Source organism: Gobius niger, assembly GCF_951799975.1.
Source record: "Gobius niger genome assembly, chromosome: 17".
NCBI lineage: Eukaryota > Metazoa > Chordata > Actinopteri > Gobiiformes > Gobiidae > Gobius > Gobius niger.
Window position 1 is genome coordinate 9,572,645 of NC_136868.1, and position 24,223 is coordinate 9,596,867.

The 24,223-nt window shown below is 42.8% G+C and overlaps 1 protein-coding gene across 1 annotated transcript in view; it reads left to right on the top strand.

Moving 5' to 3' along the window:
• lpp (LIM domain containing preferred translocation partner in lipoma) overlaps positions 1-24,223 on the top strand; it is a 227,219-nt gene that overhangs the window by 200,965 nt on the left and 2,031 nt on the right. The window contains exons 11-12 of the mRNA XM_079574940.1: positions 18,332-18,510; positions 20,901-21,021. Coding sequence (XP_079431066.1) covers positions 18,332-18,510; positions 20,901-21,021 — 300 coding nt within the window. The remainder of the gene's footprint in view (positions 1-18,331; positions 18,511-20,900; positions 21,022-24,223) is intronic.

Below are 24,223 nucleotides of genomic sequence, written 5' to 3' on the forward strand. Positions count from 1 at the left end.
ACCAGAGAAAATGCACTTAGTGACGGCGGGGGTTAAGAGGTTACCTGGATGTGTCTCATGGGGCGAGAGGAAACTGTCTGGACACGCCTCTCGTCTCTTTACTTTGGCTGCTCTGAGAAAGTGTCAATTATTTTTGCAGAATCCGTGATAATATTGTGCGATTCCTGTGATTTAAGTAGCGCAGGTGACGGCGTTCTGTCAGAAGACGTGACAGCGCGGCTCCCCTTCAGCCGTCAGACTCGGTGATGTACAGCTGCGCAGGACCCCGTATGCCCAGAGTCACATGACGCCAGCCTGCTGTTCACGTCCTCACACACTGAACACGGCGTCTGCGTATACGACCGGCGTCTGCGTCATCAAATATTCATGGCTGTCTGCGTTAGCTCCCGCCCCTAATTGAGTTCTGTACCTTCAGACATGATTAACTCGATCTAATTCCTCAAAGGAGAGCACCAATTAGATCGCACTCGCGCCAAACGGCTTCACATCTCTCACATCATCTCATGCTCTGCCAAGACAATTATAGGTGAGTGTGAGCGGAGTGCTGTGGGAGTGACGGCACTAAAGCGCGCCAACGTCACTCCTACAGATCACTGACAACACGAGAGGCTCTGGAATATACGGAAATAGGGCCAAACAATGTGAGACAAATTGCAGTATTCGTTTCTTCATCAAACTGTGCCAAAACGAGATGAAAGGAGTTTTTAAGTTGCCGTGTGTTTTTGATTTTTAAGGCAGTGTTGACAAAAGTGTAAAAATCGCAGTCACATGGAAGAAAGACCCCAGTGATTCTGAGTTTGTGGCTTCTTGTAGCGTCACCTAATATTTAAGGGATATTTCAGGATTTTTGACATAGGGCCTCATTTCCTAGTTATCCAGAGTGTTGCTGGTACATGGAGATATTTTTTTTGTAATTCATGCTGTTCTTATGTTTGAAGAGTTTCGTGGCTAATGCAAGGCTAGCGCATTTCTACGGTATCAGCTAGCATGCGCACTCCACAGTTCACCTGAGGCAAATCACTTATAACGCCAGACAAACCATATAAATGTCTGTGTCGATAGAATAATTTTAACCATTTTGCATTTAAAATACCTTATATTTGAGCAGCATCAGCTTCGTGGTTGTATAAGCTACGCAGCGGCGGAGTGATCTGCTAGAAAATAGTCCCTCAAAATGTGATCATTCATGTGATGCAAGGTCAGTTATTCCAAAAAATTATTTTATCGACACAGACATTTATATCGTTAGTCTGGTGTTATAAGTGATTTGCCTCAGGTTCACTGTGGAGTGCCTAAGACTGTTTTTAATGCAGGCTAGCTGATACCATAGAAATGTGCTAGCCTTGCATTAGCCTAGCGCCACGAAACTCTTCAAACATAAGAACTGCATGAATTACAAAAAAACAATCTCCAGGAATCAGCAACACTCTGGATACCTAATCCTGAAATATCCCTTTAAGCTAATGATGACTGTTTGGTGACATATATTTTAGAAGCAAAGAAATCTGACTCTTCTCGTGTTCCAGGGCTCTCCACGTTGGTGCACACTGGTTAAATCAGGGGGGAAAGCTGTGGCCGTCAATAAGCCGAGAAAGGCAGATTAATATTAGTAACCATGTGAGTCTATTATCATACTGTGCCATGTGAATCACTCAATAAGAATGGCTGGATGTGACTGGAAGTTTGCATGTTGTCCCCGGGCTTGCGTAGGTTTCCTCCTGTTTGATTCTGAAATCTCAGTACTTTCCTGGTTAAAAATGGACAAATAAAGACTTGTTGGGAGAACTTTCCATGTTTTACGCTGCTTCAATCGAGCGTCAACAAGAAATAAACAAATATATAAAAAACTAGAATCTTCAGGCACCAAGACAATTTAGGACATAGAGTCATACATTGACACGTTCTACGAGATGACACAACCAGATACTAAGCGTGGAAGGCAAGAGCAAGGCTCGAGTGGCGCAGAAACAGACATTTCCAGTGATTTTCGCCAAATGCGTGAGGCTATGGAAGCAATGCAGCAACAGCTAACAAAACTGGACTAAACAATCCTTGGACTCTCACGTTGCTTTGGTGGATGAACCAATGGCCGCTGGCTGCTCTGCTTTATGCCCATGACACTGGAGGCCGCCATTGCTGTAGTACCTCCATAGATACAGACGGCATCTCTGGAATCGCCCATATATGGTCATTTTTGAAAACAGTTAAGGGGGGAAACAATTTTGAGAAAATGTAAATTTTCTCTAATTATTCAAAAAGTACTGTAACAAATGCTGAAATATGAACATAGTTTCTACTAAATAATGATACAAAGACATGGGGAGGAGCAAAGTGGTTCAACAGCCCATAAATACATGAATAACGGAGAATGCTAACTTGATGCTACATGTTAGCATCGGGCTAATGCTAACGGTTAGCTAGCGCTTGCTACAACTGCAGTTTTTTCACTTCTACTGCTACTATCTGTTGTGAGAAAATATCCATATGGGCCCGATTTACACTTGAATTTATTTGTATGTGATAAATAAGTTAATATTCCACCAGAAAATGGCAAAAACAGAGTGGAAAATTGTGTTTCTCTAAAGATTCTATTTTCCCCCTCGGCGAAGCCACGCCCCCTTCTATGACGAGATGCCGTCTGACTCTGTATCTATATCGGCGCTAGTCTCCCATTGAAAAGCATTGGACTTTAGACACGTTAAAAACAACTTTAACGCTTGGTTTCTCATTTTCAAACACTTTCTACGGCTAGAGGTTCCTCCTGAGATAACGCTGGGTTAGTCACAATTAAAGTAACCAGGCTGGTTTTCGTAAGAAGAATTTTCGAAATCTCGTACTTAATGAGGATCGGACTGTTGGCATATGAGCTGTGCGAGCTACACGTCACGCAAGGGCCGAGTCTACAGTGATCCCTTATTCCCTTCATGTTTCATCAGAGCTGGGGAGGGGGAGTCTGTAAATCCGCCATGATTTCTCCCTCGAACGTGGTCATTATGGCAAACGGGGAGGAGTGAGCAGAAGCTGTCTATTATATATACAGTCTATGGGATGAACGCGTCGCTGCACCCGGAAGAAAACAAACTCAGAACTTTGACGGGTTAATAAAAGCTCAAAACCACATCCTCGACTTGCAATGCAGGAATAAGCAACACAACTTTATCAAACACGGTCTACCTGAGAAACCAAAAGGAACCTACCAGACAACGGAACAACTAGTGAAGTCCTTTCTCAAAACTCACCTTAAGATGGAAGACTCTGCGGTCCAGGGAGTCCAGCTGGCTCGGTCACATCGGCTAGGCCAATGTCGTAAAGGAGAATTTTTTTATTGTAATGATTTCGGGGGTGGGTGCTTATAGGCTTAAGCTTCAGCCCACTCCTTTTGAGCAGAATTTTAACTGCTCAAATAAACTAATACATTGAAATGGTTCATGAGCTAAGCCTGGTATCTATTCATACTCAGTGTTATTAGAATACATTGTTTGGACAAGTGCACAGGACATGACTCCAAACACCAGCCGACCCACCATCGCCCCCCCGCTGTTGTTTTCTTTTTTTGTTTGTTTAAGCACGTCTTTGCCCCGAGGAGCAGCAGGACGAGATCTGCGTGACCCAGTGCTGACCCACCACAGTGTCAGTCTCCGTCCCGGCCGCGGTGCACCTCCGCTGGGCACCACGTCAGCTCCTCTCTGGGAGGGGGGCTGGAGACATGGCCCTCAGTGCACAGGGGTCACTTTGAGTTTGGGAGCTGAGTGTAAGTCGCGGAGAGAGAGGAGCAGGGCGCCGAGACGCACTGCCACCATGGATTGTTTAGGAAGGAGCAGAGTGTCCCGTCTGTCCTCGCGTGTTCGTGTTAGCGGGACGGATAAACACAGATACTGCAGAGTTTACAGTGGCCCGGATGAATTTACAAATATGTGTCAGAAAGTTACTTTCTCAGAATGGGGTCTTGTAAATAAAACCAGTCATTCTAAGGCAGAAAATTGAAGTATAGGGATCTTATTGAGGCTATAGCCCAAAGAGAGTGTTATTTTACATTTTATAGCTCGCTAGAATACAAGTCACATTTTTTTACCACTTTATCTACCACTACCAGCTTTCAGTAAATGCATAGTAATAGTAGTACTGTAATTGTTACCATAAAACTCAAATGTAGTTGACTCAAGATTCTGTAGCTTTGAGGCCCAAATGTACCAACAACTCCAGCAACAAGGTGTCAGTAAAGAAACTTATTCTGGCTTTATGGACCAATACGTTGCTTTATGTTGTGACTCTTTTTCTTAGCTCTTTAAAGGAACAGGCCACCGTTTTTAAATACTGAGAAATGTTCTTATCTGAGCTTAGACGAGTTGATACGCACCTGTCTGGTTTTCACACGTGCGCTCAGTCACACATAAAGACCGCAGTTAGCATTTAGCCTCTCGTCCTCTCCTCATGGACCCACCCGGGGGTGAAGTTAGAAGCGACCAAGCTCTTCCGCGTTTTCCCTATTTAAATACGGCTACGTGAGTAGTTACACGATCCAAGTATAGTCACACAAAATTAAACGTTTTTTTAAGCAGATAACTACTATATTGTAAGGCGTAATAATCACACGCCTAAAGACCAGACAGTTGCACATCAACAAGCTCAGGTAGGAACATATCTCAATATTTAAAACGGTGGCCTAGTCCTTTAAGATCCCATGTCATTTTTCCATTGAAAGTGGCACTATATAGAAAGGCTTCCTTGTAATCGATCATGCATCTTTTTCTCCCCATGAGTCACTTTAACACAATTTAGTTTCCACTTCAGTGCTTTACCTTCATATTTTTCAGATTGTTTTCAATGTGATAATAATGCACTCCATTGATTGGTGCTCAAAGAAAAAGCATGTGTATTTTTTTTTTATCAAGCAGTGTGTATGGTTGGACGGCGGCAGTGTTTCATGTTTCAAAAAAGAGAAGAGATACTGTGATGGTAATGGCAGATGTTGCTAGGTGCTGTCCATCCATAACTCAATAGATTTATCACCCAGACTGGCACTAACCCAACTGGAGTAGACCTCTGTTACATGTGGCGAGGGACAGGATTGTTCCAGGTCACATACTGCGCCTTTTCACGTTCAAACTCAAACCGTCATGTTCACACAAATCACAAATCTATGTTTCAACTTCACTGATCTCGGAGGCCATTAGGTGCATCACTTTCAACGGGGTGACATGTTTGTTCCCAACACCTTACACACACACACCTCTCGCCTAGATAACACAGTTCTTTGTGGCGTTATTCCATACTAGAGTCAATTCGCGTTAATAGACTTTCATATGCTAAGCTCATGTCTGGGCAGATGGACAGAGAGTGCTGCCAGGAAGTGTCCGTTCCAGGAAGTGATCATCTATGCGACAGGAGCGCTCCCTCGTGCCCCCCCCCCCCCCCCCCCCCCTTGTGATTCTGTCAGGAGTACGGGGCAGGAGTGAGACCTCGCGGGTGGGCCACATCACAGGACGGGCCTCGGATGATCCTGATCTTTGAGCCTAAGCGAGGCATTTCAAAGAGTTGGGCTAATACAGAGGTCTGTCCACGTCCACCGTCTGGTGTCAGCGAGTGTGGACGGATTTAAAAGTGGAGCGAGCCCGAGCCAAAGCAGATTTCTTTTTCGGCATCGCAAATAAGAAAACACTCTTTACATTGTTAAAAATCACATCTTTTGTCATTAGTCTTTCTTTAGGTGTTTATTTCCCAGCTTTCACGCACAATCTCGTTATGTTTTAGAAGTGAAGCTCGTCAAAACAATACACAGACTTACGAATGCTTGACAGTGATCATGTAAAATACCAGCGTCTTTAGTGGTCAGGCCTCTCATCAGACCTGTAGCTTTGGGAGTAGAAACGATATGGGTTTTTCTAAGGCAAATGCCGATTTTGTCGTGATTTTTATTGGCCGATGCCGCTATGTTCGGCTGGCATTTTTGACCAATATTTTTTTTTTTTTTCAAATGTCTGGTCTATAATCTTGTAAAAACCTAAATATTTGACCACTCCAGCTAATTTTATTTTATTACTTTAGGTGATTCAATAGTTTCTGTCTCATCCTTGTTAGCATTAGCATCCTGCCATTAGCCATACTGTTGCTAGCCTGTGATCCAAAACACATTTGCGAAGGTTAAAACTAATCCAGCCATTAAATTCTCCTGGTTCTGTGCTTCAAAATGACATACAGCATGTCCATATTGACTGAGGTTTACTAAAATTACTTAAATTTAACTTGTCCAACTTTAGATACATACGGGGGTCCCTTACCACAGAGGCGTCCCATTTGTACCTGAACTCGATGATCCTGTCACACTTTATGTATTGTATATCGAGTTCGTCACAGGGCTGTGAAACGGTTCTGGGGCCTCTTGAATCATTATATAAATCTGCACTCAAGATCCATGACAAGGAACCCAGACGTTATCACCATTGTCAGATACTAAATAAGTCTAGAATTCTGAATTTTACAAACCTAATATTCTACTCTCATGTTTGCTTACTTTTTAAAATTATCCATGGAGTCACTGCACCCCCTCTGAGAAAATGTATAACTTTATGCACTGATAAAATGACTCGAGCTACTCGATCCACTTCTAGAGGAGAATGCAGCGTCCCAAAATGTAAAACTGCTTTCGCTAAATCTGCCTTCTCTGTGATCGCAATGGGTCAGTGGAACACACTGCCAACAGAGATTATTGCAAGTACGACATTCAATAGTTTTGCGCATTTGACTAAAACATGGCTTCTAGAAAAACAAACTTGCACTCATGACCTGTAACGTCATGTGGGAGCGACCGTTCACCTAGAAAAAGGACCGGTAGAAAATGTTCTAATGTTCCAATCTTCTTTAAATTAAATGTATGTTTTTAATGATGTCAAAATGTATAAATCCATGGTCAAGTACTCATCTACATTTAAAATCAGTTTTTGTACTGTAACATCAACCTGCCCAGGGACTACAGGTGGAAATTAGCATCTTTGCTATAACCTGGCACAATGCATCTTTCCTTTTGGTCAATGTTAAATTGTGCACTGTCCCTGTCTAAATAAAAACCATACCAATACAAACTTGTACCAAACCAATTTTCATGGCAATATTTCTCTCTTTCCCTCAATCAAATCAATCAAAACTTTATTTATAAAGAGCTTTTCATACGAAGTTGTAGCGCAAAGTGCTTTAGATTAAAAGCAGTTCCTGCCCACCCAACCATCCACTCTTCCAAATGGAAAGACAATAACACTGCACACCCCACACCCCTCCGCATAGCCACACACGCACCCTGAGGCCGAGGAAGTTCTCAGAAAGTCTCTATCACTTTCAGTCCTGGGGATATTGGCACTAGATCGTCTGATAGCCGATAATGGTACATCCCCAAATATCGGCCTGATATATCGACCATAGATCGACCTCTATTTGGGAGCGGGACATTACCATCTTGTCTCCATGGAGTCATCGCTCCTTTGCATTGACTAGTCACCTTATTCCGCCCCGCCCACTTTTGCCACTTTTTGCGTTGTCTCGGCACTTCCGTTGTCCACGAACGAGGGAAAATATTCTCGGCTGAAATCTGATGTTTAGTCGATTGATTTGTGTAAAATCATTTGCACCAACAAGTCAACACTGCGCCGATTCTCTGCGTGGCCTAAAAACGGCTTTTTTTTCCGTGCGAGCCTCCGGAATAAGGTGAATAGGTGGACAGACAAATAGGCTTATATACATTACAGCCTCTTCCAAATGATAGTTATTAAGTAAGTAGCTTTGTCTGTGTCCGGCATTAGGAACACATTTTTCGCCGGCACGTTTGTTTAAGTTGCGACTTTCATGACAGTTTACTTGTCCTTGTGAAGCATAGCAACATAATCTGGGGAATTCTCCACAATGTGGCTGGAATCTTCCAAATATTTCTATCATCCTTTCATTTTTCATTAGTGCTTTCCGCTTGTTATTTGTTGCTTCTTCTTTTGTAAAGATCAACATTGAAGGTAAGAGAAGAACCACATTGAAAACATGTAAACAAGACATGTTTTTCGAGAAGGAACAACATAATTGCATGGTTAAAAGCTTTTGAGTGTTTAAATGTAGTATAATCTGATCCCCTTAAGTCAGTAAGAATCCATTACACTTCCAGGGGGCGATGACTTCATACATTTCTGTGCTTTGACATATTAAAATAGTTCTGCTGTTAGTTAGACCCTTTTCCTCAAATACACCCAAATAGACGCGTTCTTTTCCGCATTACTTCCGGCTGAACTGGCGGTGACTGCTCACGTGGGAGCGATGTCCAGATTTGGGATTCTCTCGGCCGCGTGGCTCTGTAAACACTGACGCGAGGCAGCGGAGCCGAGCCGAGCTGAAAAATTCATGAACCCAAAGCTGAGGCCAAATCAGCTGCGAGTGAGATGATGAGTCCACCGCCGCTGCTCAAAAACACACGCGTTTAGGTGTGAGAGATGCTTTCCTGCTCCCACTCGAGAGGTAGTGTGAGGCGCAGCGGAACCGTTTCAGGGGAGAAAAAAAAATATCTGTCATTTTTTCTGAAGAGTTTCGCGCTTGCCGTCAACCTTCTGCTCACACTGGGCAATTTCAACAATGTCCAGGAGCGTTGGCATTTGAGGAGAATGGAATATGAACGGCTAAACACAGAGCAAAACCGCATTTATTTTATCATACTATAATAAGACCGCGTGGACACAGGATGTTTTGTTCTCTGCAGGTTTCTTAAATAATTGCGCCCTTTGTGATTTGTTCAACATGACCGTTTATATTGCACTTTTATGTTCTATGCTGCTGAGCGTAATTTCATCAATATTTTTTTTATCTTTGTTCACCACATGTAGAAATATGACTGGAAAAGTGACCGAAAAACATTTTTAGATAAATCTCTTAACAGGAAATATCACGTTTTTCAGTTCGCTTTTTTTCTCACTTACTGAACATTAGGAAGTTATCGTAATCATTTCTGATCCGTCTGCTGACTTCCCCTTTTTTATCTGTAGTTGTTGATGCGGGTGGTTCTGAGTGACACATCGCACAGCCCACACAGTGTGGTTCAGGCTGAGGTTCAAGGGGGATTAACCCTCACGGACAGCTCCCTCTGGGCCCCGTCTGCCGCTGCTCCGTCTCACTCACTGCAACTCAATGTAAATCAAAGTAAAGTAAACCTGGACAAGTTGCACCAGTGTTAGTTGCTTTGCGAAACTCGTATTTGAGATTGAGGAAAAAACATTAAAGCCACACGGTGTAACATTTCACCCATGCAAGTTATTATATCACAACATGTGTCTTTGCTGTGGGCGGCTCACGTCTCCTAAGACCTGACTGTGACTGTACTGGGAGCAGGGACGTCTCCACCTCGTCTCCATGGAGATGCCGCCGCTCCTCACACAGCATCGCTCATAACGTGCAGTGCGTCGGGCATCAAGTCTCAGAGGGGCTCCACGCTGAGGCCATTGTGATCGAGTGGCATTGCTAAGTGTTTGCGGCACTGTTTTAGTAACGCAGCTGACAAAAAAACAGCCCATGTTCAATGAGAACGATGAGAAAGAAGAGCTGTAGAAATGTGTGCCAATGCGACCCACGATGCAACGCACAGAGGTGACCGTGTCAATTCGCTCGCAGACAGATGTCCTGACAAAAGTTCTCCATCATGCAGCGTTCTCTTGTGCCTGTGCTCGCAGCGGCAAGTCAAAAAGGGTGGAAGGGGCAGAGTAGGAAGACACGTCTGAGCTGAAGTGTGTTGCGGCGGCAGGGGCGGAGCAGAGGAACTCAGGTTCTGGGGGGAGGGGGCCCCAACTCTTAAACTGTTGTATCTAAACTCAATTCATCTAATTCCACAAATATTTATGGTGTAGTTTTGAGAGTGCACTTAATTTTAATGGACTACCCTTTTTTTTTTTTACCCTCCCCCCCATAAACATTTCTGCTAAGGGCCTCAAAAAGGCTTGAAGCAGCCCTGTGTTGACATACTTAAAGGTACACTGCGCAACATTTTAGACTATGCTGTTGCTGCAAAACAAAACATGCACCTAATGACATAGAAAATGCTGTTGCTGCAGTGTGTAATAAAAGAATGGACTTGGATGAGAAACTAACCTGCTTAAATCTCAAATACTGCTGACTTTACTCCATGGAGACGAGCTGGAGACGTACCCACTCCCAATAAAGTTTACAGTCATATCTTAGCAAAGGTGAGCCTCATAAATGTTTGTTTGTACATTTATGAGGCATTTTTTAATGATAAAATAAATGCTTGTATTTCAATTTTATTTATTGTTTTGTTTGTAGAATAAATTCTCTCAGGGCTAAAGTCAAGTGTAAACTCACGTTGCAGAAAGTGAGTTTGAATGGAATCTCCCAAATGATTAAAAAAAAATCAAACAAGTTATAGTACTTTTACTGGGGAATTGACAAAGTGGCTGCTGACAGGGGCTGGTTTTAGGTCCTTCATTATTCTATGACAAAATGCAGCCTTTGCTTATTCATTGTGAACCATTGGGGGCAGCACTGAATTATTTTAATGTGTTTTAATATGTCTGTAAATAGGAATGGCGATTGGACTGATGCAGAATGAAATGTAGTGTGATTGGTAGTGTTTTGTAACTATGTGATTGACTGTTAGAAGAATGAATGGTCATGCTGTATAGTGTTATTTATTTTGATGTAACCAGGGACTACGGATGGAAACTTGCTATTTAGCTATAATCTGGTGCAGTACATCTCTGTCTCTTTGAGCTTAATGTCTCTGTACATTGTCCCTTCAATAAAGATTAAAGTAAAGTAAGTTTGGACCGCATCAAAAGTAGTTTTTACACAAGAGACCTCCTCTGGGCAATGGTTTTCAGTTTAATGCAGCTATTCAGCAATCATACAAAAAAAAAACTTCTAATATTCGCAGTTTTGTCAAGCATTTTTTAAAAACAATTCATCCTGGAAGATGTTCAGTGTAATGTTCAATTAGAGCAGAACAGAGTGTGCACTGAGCAGATGTTACTGTTGTCTGATCCACCAAAAATGACAAAAATGTCCTCTTTTTTTTTATGATTTAAGCCTAAAATCTGAATCAGGAGAAAACAAGGACTGGGTTAAACCAGGACACGACTCTGACTAAACCACGATGAACATGGTACTTTTTTTCATTTAAAATCTTTTCTCAGTGCCTCTAAAACACTTCACCCGGACTTCAGCACCACATGACGCCAACCGTTCACTTCCATAAAGCTTCTGGACCACAATCCCCCTCATTTCATCACCCAGAGAGAGGCTGTTGGTGCAAGTAACACAGGACCACAACTGACTTGAAGACTCCTCACTCACCCGCAGTTCAGCGAGAGGCAGCGTGACCTAAATTCCCTTTTACCTCATCTGCCTAGACATTTGTTTAGCCTTCTGGGCAAACACTTAGCGCGATGTATGAGGGAGGAGGCAGCGGAAGAATGCATATGCTTGAGTACATCGCATTTAGTCAGGGGGAAAATAAAAGAAACTATCTCTCCGACCGGTGCAGAGGAACAGAGCCCTCTTGTGGCTGCCCCCCCCCCGCACGCCGAGTCGAGCCTGACTAAAAATCTGTGCAAGAGAGTGTGTGAGAGGAGGGGAGACGGGAGCGCTGCCGTGTAAGTGAGCTAATAAATGCTAAGTGTTACCTAAAACCAAATGGAAGCGGTCATGACTGGAGCGATTAGGCGCACAGTGACTGAATCGAGGTCACGCAATTGTAGCGTGAGGAAGAGGAGGGGAGGAAAAAAAAAAGAGAGAAGTATTTTGTCTTGCGAACACTGTAGGAAAAGCATTCGGTGCATCAAGGACGTCAACAAATATGCGGCGAGAAGGCTTTTTGCTTTGGGCGCTTTTTGCGATAATTTGGAGACAGTTATTTGGTGTGAAAGTTTGAATAAGAATTGTCTTTTGTTGACATTGTGAAATACTGTGTAAGGGGCTTAAGGTTCATTCATAACAAGCATTATTAAAGGTCTTTGAGTTTTTAGAGCTCTGTATTTTAAACTTTGCAAAATAGGTCCGGTGCCTTGGCAGTGGTCTGTCTTTCAATTACTTTATTATTTTTTTTCCCTCTCCATCAGTGGTTCCCGAAGTGAACCTGAAAAGGTCCGCAAGGTGATTTAGGGACGATATCTTTCACATTTCTGAAGTTGAATTTGATGTATTTTTGATTGAAAACAGCTCATTTTAGCCAAATATCAAAACGCATTATCCAAACTAACCAGATTTTAACCTCTTAACCCCCGCTTTATCTGAGTCCATTTTCTCCAGTTCACACCACATTTGAAAGCTTAAAGCGATCATAACTCTTTTGTCAGGTTGTCGTCACTTTTTTGTCACGTTTCTGTCGGTTTTTGTTGCTTTTTCATTGATTTTTTTTGTCCTGTTTTCACCACATTTTTGTTGCTCATTTTTATCGCTCTTTTGATGCTTTTTTTCAAGAAGCTTTTAGATTTGGGTAAAGCCAAACTGGAGAAAATGAGCCCGGTTCCTGGTGGGGGTTATGGGTTTAAATGTTTTGCACCTTAAACTATCATAAATGCTAGTTATATTTTACAGAAGGGGGTCCTGAGTGATTTTGGGGGTCTTGGCCTGAGTCAAAGTTTGGTATACCACAGCAAATCGTCTACTACAATTGTGAAATCAATTTTGAATTAGAAACTTTTGTTTGTGGGATTGAAGACAGGGATTAATTATCCACTTCACAGGATTGGTCAGTGCTGAATAGGGATAGAGAGTTGATGCGTCTGCTACGTGATTATGAAGTGTGTGTTATTGCCTTGTTAAAAGTTTGTGCTATGTTTAGGAATATACAAAGATACTGGGGAATAATTGTGTGAAAGTGAGAGCAAGAAGAGCCCTCTTTTATAACACCACAGCGTTGCAGTGTGTGCGTGTGGAATCATATGCTCTACTTAAGCTAAACAAGGGCAAGGTATTCCCACTCGAAGGCCAGATGAGAATCAGTGGAGGAATATACATGATGAGTAAGACTTCAGGATGTTTTAGCCCCCCCCCCCCCCTTTTCTCTCCCTGGATATAAATGAACTGGCCTTTTCTGTATTAGCCTATGAAGTGGTTGTGTGTGTGTGTGAGTGCGCGCGAGGCAAAGGCTCACAGGCCCAGTGCAGCCGGCTCATTAAAACCCCTTCTCCTCTTCCAGCACCAACGCAATATGGACATTGTTTACTCACAAACGTTGCCCTGGGATTACTGTTTATTTCTATTACCGTCTTGAAGGGGGAAACCGCACAAGCGCATGCACGGCTTGTCGACACACATTGCTTTTCATGAAATAATGCCTCTCCAGGAGTGCTTTGAAGAAACTATTTTCTCGTTTTTTTTTTTTTTTTTAAGAGTCTTGCCCTGAGTCCAAAATGCATCCACACGCTCACTGCTCTGGCCCCGTTACCTCCAGCTGACATTTGACTGCTTCTGCTACGTCACTGTTAGTCACGAATGCCACAAAGCCACAGTCGGAATTTCTGCAAAGAAGAATTATACATGCCATAGTTAATTGGCTACGAAAGTAGTTCATTTATTTTGCTGCGAGAGCCTCCATGGAAATGCTTAGAGCTACAAAAGTGAAGGTTTCTGTTATTTTGTGTTACAGGAATAAAATGCAATAGGTTCAAGTGTGCAGAATCTCTTCATAGTGCACACTGGTCATAGACCATGTATGTTTTTTACCTTTATATGATGCTGTGCTCTATTTTAATGACAATAAGTTTTAACAAAGACTCACTTTTCTAAACTCAAACTAGTGGTTCCCAGCCATTTTTGTCTGGGCTTTTCATTTATACAAGTGCCCCCTTTCTCAAGGGTGCAGACACATTTTAGAAAGTGATCTTACTTTTAAATTCAGAATATCATTTTAAACAGCTTTGCTTTGAAAATTATGCTCAAATATTGGTTCAGTTTCACAGACTTTTTTGATCTGCAATTATTCCAAGTACTTGCTCACGTACTCCCCGGAGTCCCTGTTTGTGAAAACACTGAAATACATCTGCAAACAACTGGGATTAACAGTAAATCAACCTGAAAAGACTCACAGAAACAGAGTGGCGTTAGTTTTATTGGACATGAATCTGGATTGGGGCGCAGACCCCCCGGCAGAAGATTGGATTAAAGGGACTATCCTGAGTTTAAAAATGTTAAAAGTATTTTTATCCCCCTATGTGTTCCAGAAATGTCCTAATGTGTAGAATAAGCCCAGACCTGCAGACCACAACTCTCTCTAAAATCCTGCACTGTCACTCAAAAAGGTGTTAATTCGGGTCCAAAGTGCCGTCATGCACGAGCTAAATTCAGAAGCTGCAGTTACACATAAGACCTAAGGTGGCAGTAGTGAGTATACAATGACCAACTTGCATCTAGCCCCTTTAACAATATGAAATACATGGTGATGATGAATGTTAGACAGAATCTTCCCCCGGAGCCCGGACTCTGGTGGTGGTAGAGGATCCCAGGGCGCCCAGTTGTCAACGACGAGCAGAGCCGAGGAGAGCTCAGGCAGAGGAGGGTCGCAGCACAGCTGGGAAGCAACTGAGGGACAAGGAAGGTTACGAAGGGGACCCTGGGCAATGAAATGGCTGAAGCAGGAATGATTAGCTGTTGTGAAGGTGTGGCTTGAGATGGGGCTGTGATTGGATGATTTAATTCAGTCCGGGAATCGAACCTCGGACCTTCTAGTTGTAGGGCAGGAGTGTGAACCACTCATTGGGAGCAGTACCTCTCCATGGACATGTTAACTAAAAGCAGCCACATATGAGATTTAAATAGGTTAGGTCTTCAATGTAGGAGCATGTTTAGTATGCTGAAAACATGTATAATCCAAAATGTTACGCAGTGTGCCTTTAATGAGTTTTTTTAAAGTTATATTTGTACTGAAAACAATGAAACATGACTCTTGGTTCTCATCTGACAAAGGGAAAGCCTCACATAAGCAAAGTCTTCAATGGTTTCTTGCGTTAGGTGTCCTTACTTGACACTCCATGAGAAGTGGACACAATTAGAGATGGAGAACTTTAAACTGTTTCCAATAAATAATTGACTCGTATTAATGCAGGAGTGATGCTTCATAAATGATGGAGTGTATTAACCAGTGCCCAACAGCGCGTGGTTTTCCTCGCACACGTAGGCGCACACAGGAGACTTCCGATCCCAGGTCACAGTCGCAGAGAGAGCCCCCGGGCGCCTGACGCAGCTCCGTGTTGCTCCACAATCCGCCCGTGTTTGGAAACAGAGGCCTCTCGCTCCACACCGAACCCAGCGGAGAAGCCAATGGAGCAGCTGGAGCGTGCGGGAATTAGTCCGGCCCGATGCACAATGAAACGCAGTCACACAGAGGGCACAGAGATCCAGGAAACACACCAGGCCGAACATCCAGAAATAGCCGTGTGTTTACTAGTCAGAATTGTGACACGAAGAATGTAATTGACAAGACTCAACCTGGACTTGAGCGAGGTCAGGTCAGGTCTCTCTGTTTTATACAACACGCAGCCTCCACTTCATTTTATTTATTGTGCGTACTCGTGCTGACATTACTATCAATAACAAACAGCTAACAAACAACCTGCTATGTTTTGTCCCATCCGTCACTGCTGCTTTGAAAATTCATCAGAACAATGTGCGAACAGGGAAGCTATAGGGAAATGGCAAGTTGTGCAATGTTTCGGTTATTTGCTGAGACTGTGTCTTGACTTGGTTTATAGTTAATATTACTGGACCTATCCACAGGAAACCATGGCACAAAAGTAAACTTTTCTGTTAACTCTGATATTAAAGTGTCAGCAGTATTTAATCACACTGACAGTGCTGTCAGTAAAAAGGACTTATGCTGCATTCATGTGGACCGGGGAGCTCGTTTTCTCGAGTTGTGACATCATTGCCCCCAGTTGGTTTGTGTTCATGTGATTTTTATGTGGTATTTTACCACTGCGCTTAGCTCAGCTAATCATTTAAAATGTGGTGTTAGCATCTCGAAAACTAAACGGTAGTTTGTTATGTTATCACGTAAGTTTACTTTTTGCCAGCATTGATGTTGGGCATTTTACTCACAATGTTGTTACTCCGAGGATGACGACAGCTAACGCTAACTCAAAAAAGTAGAATTGATTAACTAAAGATCTGATTTCTGCTGTCAGGTGTGGAAGTTCGGAAGCTTGTTTTGACCCAAGTTCCCCAGATATTTTCCCCACTTGAGCGAGTGTTCACGTGCATTTCCCAACTGGGGAAAACGTTTTCCCCCGTTCCAGAGGACCACATGAACGCAGCATTAATAAGTTATAAGATGACAAATTTGTGCAGCCAAATCCCTGCAAAATAAATGGTCAGGCCCAACGTACAATTTATGTTTTTACAGTTTAATTATTTATCAATAAGCAGGGTTTCCACAGGGCATGTGAATTAAAGAAATTTAAAAAGCATTAAACTGGATTACAATTGGCCTTGAATCTTGATTTATTGGACATTGTTTTGTTTTTTTGTGTGTGTCTTCATATGGACCTCGAGTCTGATCAAATAAAGATACAGAGGAGGGGGCAAAGGGGTTCAACAGCCCATAAACCAGGAAGCTAACGTTAGCTTCATGCTACATATGCTAACTTTAGCAGTGCCGTATTTTTCCGACTGCATTGAAGTGTAATAAATATGTTTACAGTCTGTCAAAAAACTGCTAAAGAGAGGGAAAAGTGATTGTTGATTCCCACGAGAGGTTTTCTGTCCCCTCAACTAGGCCACGCCCCCTTGTATAGATAAAAACGCGTTGCCGTCTGTATCTATAGAGAGATCAGTCTTTTCTTATTTCCCATTAATTGTTGGTTAAGCCAGGTCCAGAATAAGATCAGCCAGGAATGATAGCTTAATTGTAGAACTGTAGAGGAGCAGGAGTACCACCAGCAACACCTCTCCCACAGATTGAGAAGCACTGACATAGAGAGTACAGGGAGATCCAGGAAGTGCATCAGGCCAAACATCCATCACCTGCACATGATATATCCAGCCCCCGTAATTGCATTGCTGTTTAGAGAGGCGGTCGTTATTTATGAAATATTGAAATAACAAATGGCATGTGGTGGCAGATATTACGGCAGGAGATGCCACAGATAAGTCTTGTGCGGGGTTCGGGCGCGGTGCCCAGGCGGCTGGCTGCAGAAGACCAGTAGTCATCACAAAGTGGAGATATTTACTGCTCTGTGTGCGCACAGAGGCCGAGAGGGAGCGCTGAAAAATGATGTTTGTGTTTGAGCCGACTGCTAATCAGGTTTAGCCCAGAGCGTGTGAGGACACCATGTTCATGCGGAGAGAGCAGTGGGCCACAGACACCAGGAGAGGAGGATTCAAACAACACTCCACCTGTCAAGGGTCATTATGCAAATCACATTATCAGCTCAGGATTAAGTACACGGTGAGAATGTCCAGTCTGAACATTCAATTAAACAGTGTTGTCAACTAAATTAAGCAACGGAATTAAGCCTTCACACAGGTTTATTCTAATGTTTTGCTGGATATGTCCTGTGCATGTTTTGGGCTAATGGGGAGAATATGCTCAACAGTGTTCAGGAAGTAAAGTTTGTACCTTTTTTGTTGTGAGGCCGCAGCGCTGACCACTGTACTACCGTATTTTCCGGACTATAAGTCACGCGTCTTTTCATAGTTTGGCTGGGGGTGCGACTTATTTATCAAAATATATAATTTCACGTTTGTTATTTTCATTTACTGTACCACTGAATATTTAAAAAACGGTAAAGTTTGGAGTGAGCCGGAACTTGGGGGGGACTGGCGAAAAGCGGAGGTTACTCTGACTGCAATGCGGAAAACAAAAAAAGCTAATCACGGGCTTAAAAGCTGTTGGAATGTTAGAATGATGAGTTCGCAAATGAGAGCTTGAACAACGTGCTGCCGGGAGAGGCTTGTAAACAGTGCAGTTACGCCTCCATGCCCAGGTAGTTGACAAGGCTGGTGCGACTTATACTCCAGAGCGACTTGTATATGTTTTTTTCTTTATTATGCATTTTTTGGCTGATGCGACTTGTACTCTGGAGCGACTTATAGTCCGAAAAATACGGTAGTTATAATGGAATCGTATTGTCAGTCGTATTGTTAATAAAGTCATCAGATATTGCATTGCATATAGTATCACATTTGCATTTACTCTCAGGTTTGTCTGCTTGTAGTTCCTGATTGTTCAGTTCCTGTTTTTGTAAGATGATTCTTGTCCCAAACCTGTGTGTTGAAGTAGGTTTTTTCAAGTGTTATTGTAAACAGCACATGAATCACGACTGCTGCTTGCATAACGTTTGGCTGTGGGCGTCTGTTTCAGAACACCCTGGAGACCTGCAACATCTGCAGTAAGCCCATCATGGAGCGCATCCTGCGGGCCACGGGGAAGGCCTACCACCCGCACTGCTTCACCTGTGTGGTGTGTCAGCGCAGCCTCGACGGGATCCCCTTCACTGTGGACGCCTCCAACCACATCCACTGCATCGAGGACTTCCACAAGTACGATCACTCTATTAACTGTACTCTATGGAGCAACATTACATGCTCTAACTGAATTTTTTTTTCCCTTTTTTTGCTTCCTTTGTGTTTGCCTCTGTTACTGAAAGTGGATCTGCTTTTAACCATATTCTAGCATAGTGTCTCATCCTAAACCATAAAGTCATTTATCAAAACTGGTTCAAGCAAGAAAAGATTATATAGCTTATTGTGGACACGTTGCACCAAACTTACCATTTGAAAAGGCCAGTGTTACAGTATTAGGGCCTCAAATCGGATATGTAAAGGAGATTGAGACTTTTGCACGTGGTACTTGTTTTGTGCCCGAGCATTATTATTTGGCTAAAAAAAATCCTGTCCACTTTGAAGCCACCATCTGCATTTCCTGGATTTTTATCATAAATGGAACATGAAACTGTTCCCCACGTTTTTAAATCCTATAGTCTATCACCGCTAACAAGATGAAACTGGAAGTGTGTTTTCACGGTTTTTAATGTGTCATTGCCACTACTGCCTGCAGAGAGCGCTCCAGTCCGATTCAAAATCCTGTGCAGCTCAGTCTCTCACTCACTGATATCTTTTCTTTACATTGACAGAATTTTCATGTAAAATACTGTATCGGAGGTAATATGCACATGTCCACTTTAATGTCCTTGTATTTAACCTTTTACCATTTAGCTGTAGAAATATCTAAAATATGGACATGACTTCAATTAATGCATTTAATTATATTAGCCCAAGGGGTGGGTTTAAGAATGGCACTATCATTGTCTTTACAGATTCAACATTTTTTTGTAATGGCATCAAAGATGAGGCTAAATAACAAATACAGTAAATTCCCATAAATGTCAAGGCACATTTGAGCATCAAATTCAGCTCCATCTATTCAATTATCAGTATATAGGAAAAATGGAAAGTACAGTATTAATGAAAAGCTTTGAGCTGGTTTGAATTTTACTTTTGGAGGTTGTTGTTTTTTTCTTTCTGCGTAAATGTTTCTGTGACCATCTACAAAAACGCCTAAATAACGATTAACAGCCAGCCTCCGGTTCATCTGTGCTCCTGCAACATGCAAAACTCGTTTCATCTCAAAAGTTCAAAAACATGGCTCACTCCACCAGCATTTGTGCTACTTTTGATCAGATTGTGTTTGGCTGCACACTTTGCTCTTTAGACGTTGCCAACAGCTGAACGTAAGCAGGTCTCCTTAATGTCCTGCCTGTTCAACATGAGTAAATATTTGCAGAGCTGTGTCTAATTTTCTGTCAATAGTACGTGCGGTAACGACAGAAGCACGGTTTTGTGCCCAGTGTACATATATATATATATATACAGTATATAAGAAAATAATTGTGCATTTAAGTGGAGTTGACAGGTTAACTCAATTATATTTAACATTTTAGCTGGTTTGACATCGATGCTTATTATTTCTCATCCTTATTGGACGTAAGAACATGAGACATAAGAAGAGGTAAACACTCTTTAACTTTCACTGTGCAACCATACTGTACATAAGGGCCATGAGTGAGTCCTTAGTCCAATGTATGTATTATGGACTTCTCCTTGTTAAGGATCTCAGCTCTTTTCTCAACATTTCTTCATAAAATTGCCACTTCACAGGGTTAAAACTATGATTCATACTTACCACAGGCATTCTTTTATCAGCTACCTAAAGCTAACTAAAAGCATTAAAGCCTGTCATGTGGACTTCAGTAATAATGATGCACAAAAATGCAAATATATTGATTTCTTTTGAGCGGGACGTACCAAGTAAATCCACAATAACCCGGAGGAAACTGGCTTGCCAAAATCCTAGGTAACTAAAAGAAACTGTTTTGGATATTGTTAGTTCAGTTTTTGTGGTGGGTTTTTGGGAAACACTAACCCAATAGTAAATTCCTGTTACACAATGTCCACTTTCCCAGAAACGAGCCTTGTCTCATTGACCAGAACCCACGTGAGCAGCCTGTCTGTCTGTCTGTTTCTGGAGTGCCTGGCTCAGTGGCTCTGGGTCAGGGCTGCAGTGGTCCGTAGGTTAATTCTCTGTGACAAGTGTGACCTCAGGAACTCGGACCTTTTGTCGAGGAACAGTTTAGCAGCACAGATGAGCGGTGTTTCGCTCCGCTGAAAGCTGGGCAGTGTTCACTTCCTTGTTTTTGTTCCTGAAGCTCACGTGAAATAGTTTCTGTTTCTGACGGGGGAAATCTCAACATTCTCCCCTAAAATATCTGATACAGCATAATAGAGATCCTATTTTTAACATTACTGACAGATGTGCACAGTGAAAAATGTAATTCAGCCATAAGTGTCATGTTGCTTTAGCTTTCAAGCTCAGTGTCAACATTGATCCTGAACCGAGGTATGTCACTAAAGGTCTGTTCATTGTTTTACAGGAAGTTTGCCCCTCGCTGCTGTGTCTGCTATGAGCCCATCATGCCTGCCCCGGGGCAGGAGGAGACGGTGCGCATCGTGGCTTTGGACCGTGACTTCCATGTGCAGTGTTACCGCTGCGAGGTGCGTCTGTGTTCTCCTCTTTGTCCTTCTGGTTAAAACTATTATGAGGGCCAGGTGAGGAGTGTATGGTAGAGTTCGTTGTTGTTGTCCATTCATATTTCCTCCACTTCATCCTGGCTCGTCTCGTGAAGGCAGCAGTGTAGCAGGAATGCCCAGACTTTTGCTATCCATGCACATTTCCGTCAGCTTTTCTTCGGGGATCCCTTCAGCATGTTGTCAGTCTTTCTCAGGGCCTCCTCCTGAAGGGACGTGCTTGGAAACACTAGCCTAGGGAGGCGACCCGGTGATCAGCTCAGCTCCTCACTTTATCTCTAACGGAGGGAGCTTCGACCACTTGTATCCAAAATCTCATCCTTTTGGTCACAACCCAGATCTCATGGCCATAGGTGTGACTAGGAACCTAGATCGACCCGTGAATCGCGAGCTTTGTCTTTTGATACAGCTCCATCTTCATCACAGCAGCTCAATACATCTGTCAATCTCGCACTCCATCCCCTCACTTGTGAACTAATTGGTCACACAGGCATGATGGTCTCAGTAGACAGAGCATCATGCCATCATTGTGCATGAAACTGAAACACCCGGATGAAACCGATCAAGTTAGGCGAACATGGAAACTCCACACAGAAAGCTGCTACGTGATCCAGGACTCAAAACCTTCTGGCTGGTGCTGTTACTCCTGCGCCACATTTGCTCACTATGACAGGTGGGGCGTCTGAAAGCATAATATTTACCCTTCCCTCCATCTTCGCATCAGTTTCCCCAATGTGGATGCTGCGCTCATTGTGTTTCGCAGACGGTGGGATCCATCTCTCTCTCCTCTGTGACAATCCCGTGAATGATGGCCTTGTACAGATGCACTTCCTCCAGAGTTCATGGCAGTGAGACATCAGTCAGGCGCAGCTAAATGGGAGAAACCTGTCACATTGTCAAACAGCATGGCCAGAGTGAGAACACAGAGACTGGCCAATGTAAAGGGCAAAGGAAGCAGATCAGGCTCGGGCTTCCTCACCAGAGACACGAGCAGATCTATTGCACAAATGCGTTAGAATGAGTAGGGTTTGTGATAATGCAACTTTAGTCACAAGTAGCTGGAGAACTGAATAAAGTTTTCAGTCCATGTATGCACGCGAGGAAACTGACGATTTGCTTTGAGGACACAGACAGTCCCGCAATAATGGGGGAAAAGCACAAATACAAATGTATTCACTTTGATGTATTTCAGACCGCATTTAGCAGTAGGAATCCATGTTAAAGTGACAAAGCACTGTTTTTCCACACTGAGATATGTTCTTTACATGAGCTTAGACGAGTTGATGCGTACCTGTCTGGTCTTTACGCGTCACACAAAAAGACCAAAGATGTTGTCAGCATTTAGCCTCTCCTCTATGGGGCCAAACTGGGGTGATAATGGAAACAACCAAGCTCTTCCACATTTTCCCTATTTAAAGGGGCTAGATGCAAGTTAGTCATTGTTTGCTCACTACTGCCACCTCAGGTCTCATGTGTAACTGCAGCTTCTATATTAAGCTCGTGCATGACGGCACTTCGGACCCGAATTAACACCTTTTTGAGTGACAGTGCAGGATATTAGCGGCAGTTGTGGTGAACAGGTCCAGGCTCATTCAACACATTAGGACATGGCTGGAACATGTAGGGGGAGAAAAATACTTAGTTTTAACATTTTTAAACTCTGTATACTCCCTTTAAATACGGTTGTGTGAGTAGTTACACAATCCAAGTATAGTTACACAAAATTAAAAATGTCGATTTTCTAAGCAGATTAAAAGGGGAACTATATTGTGAGGCGTAACAACACCTTCGTCCGCACAGTAAAGCCTATTCCTTTAAACTCGCACATGGTTCTGGCAAATAAATGAATAAAATAAAATAAACAAATGAATTGAGTGAAGTGTTTGATAGTGAGCCCCTGATCAGCTGGCTTTCTATCACTGAATGTGGACCCCCTTGTTGGAATTTTTAAAAGTGAAACAAGGGTCTAAACCTGAAATGTCTGCTTTAATGTCATCATAAATGCATTTTAACATAACCCATCCTTTAGACATCACTGTGCTGTATCCACAGTCAAGCCAAATGAGGATTTCTATCAACGGCAAACTTTCATCAAATGTTACATGTGACTCACTCCTTTATAAAACCAGAGAAACACACCATATGGGCAAATCGCAGACTTGTTTTTTCCGACTCTCCTGTTAACTACACAAAAAAAATAATTTGTGACTTTTAGCTGTTTATCAAATCTCCTGGTTCCCTGGTAACGCATTATGTTCAGTGCACAGGAAGCTTGTAAAAATAGACTTTAGCAGCACTCAGCGACACTCAAGATTCACCTTTAGCTCGTTTTAAGAGAAGATTTTTTATTACTTGGACTTAAACATTTGATGTTTTCATTTCTGCTCTTGTGCTCATAGAAATGATAAACCTAGCAATGTGCTTGAATAGAAAAACAATTTAGATATGTTAATAAAGGAGAACTAAAGTCAATGACCACTATATCCTTTTTTCAGCCACAGTCATTTACATTTGCATTTACCCCTCACTAACCGGTCAGAGGGGATTGGATTTTGGATGCTTCTGCTTCCTTTTTCTATTTTGGTAAACTATGCACTCACTGCACTTTTGCCATTTCATTCAGAAATAGCTTAGTGTCTCTTCCTCTTTGAACTCGACAAAGTATGAACCTTTTGCTGTGTGCTTTAGTGGGAGCATACAAACGACATACAAACATTTCACGACATAACGCTGCATTCACTGATTCCTTTTTTTATAATAATAATAATACATCAGACTTGTATAGCGCTTTTTTGGACACTCAAAGACGCTTTACATGGGGGATAAAACCAAACAAAAAAGGGGTTTAAGGATACGCTAGTTTGAACAGGTGGGTTTTGAGCACTGATTTGAAGGTTGGTAGTGAGTCAGAGTTTCTAATGGAATGTGGGAGTGAGTTCCAAAGAGTGGGGGCGGCGATGGCGAAGGCTCGGTCCCCCAAGGTTGGAGGCGGCTGAGCGGAGGCGGCGGGTGGGTTGGTGTTGTTGCAGGAGCTCGGTGAGGTAGGGCGGGGCCAGGTTATGGAGGGATTTGTAGGTGAGAAGGAGGAGCTTGTATTGAATGCGATATTGAACGGGGGAGCCAGTGGAGCTGCTGGAGGACAGGGGTGTGATGGGTTCTCTGGACCGGG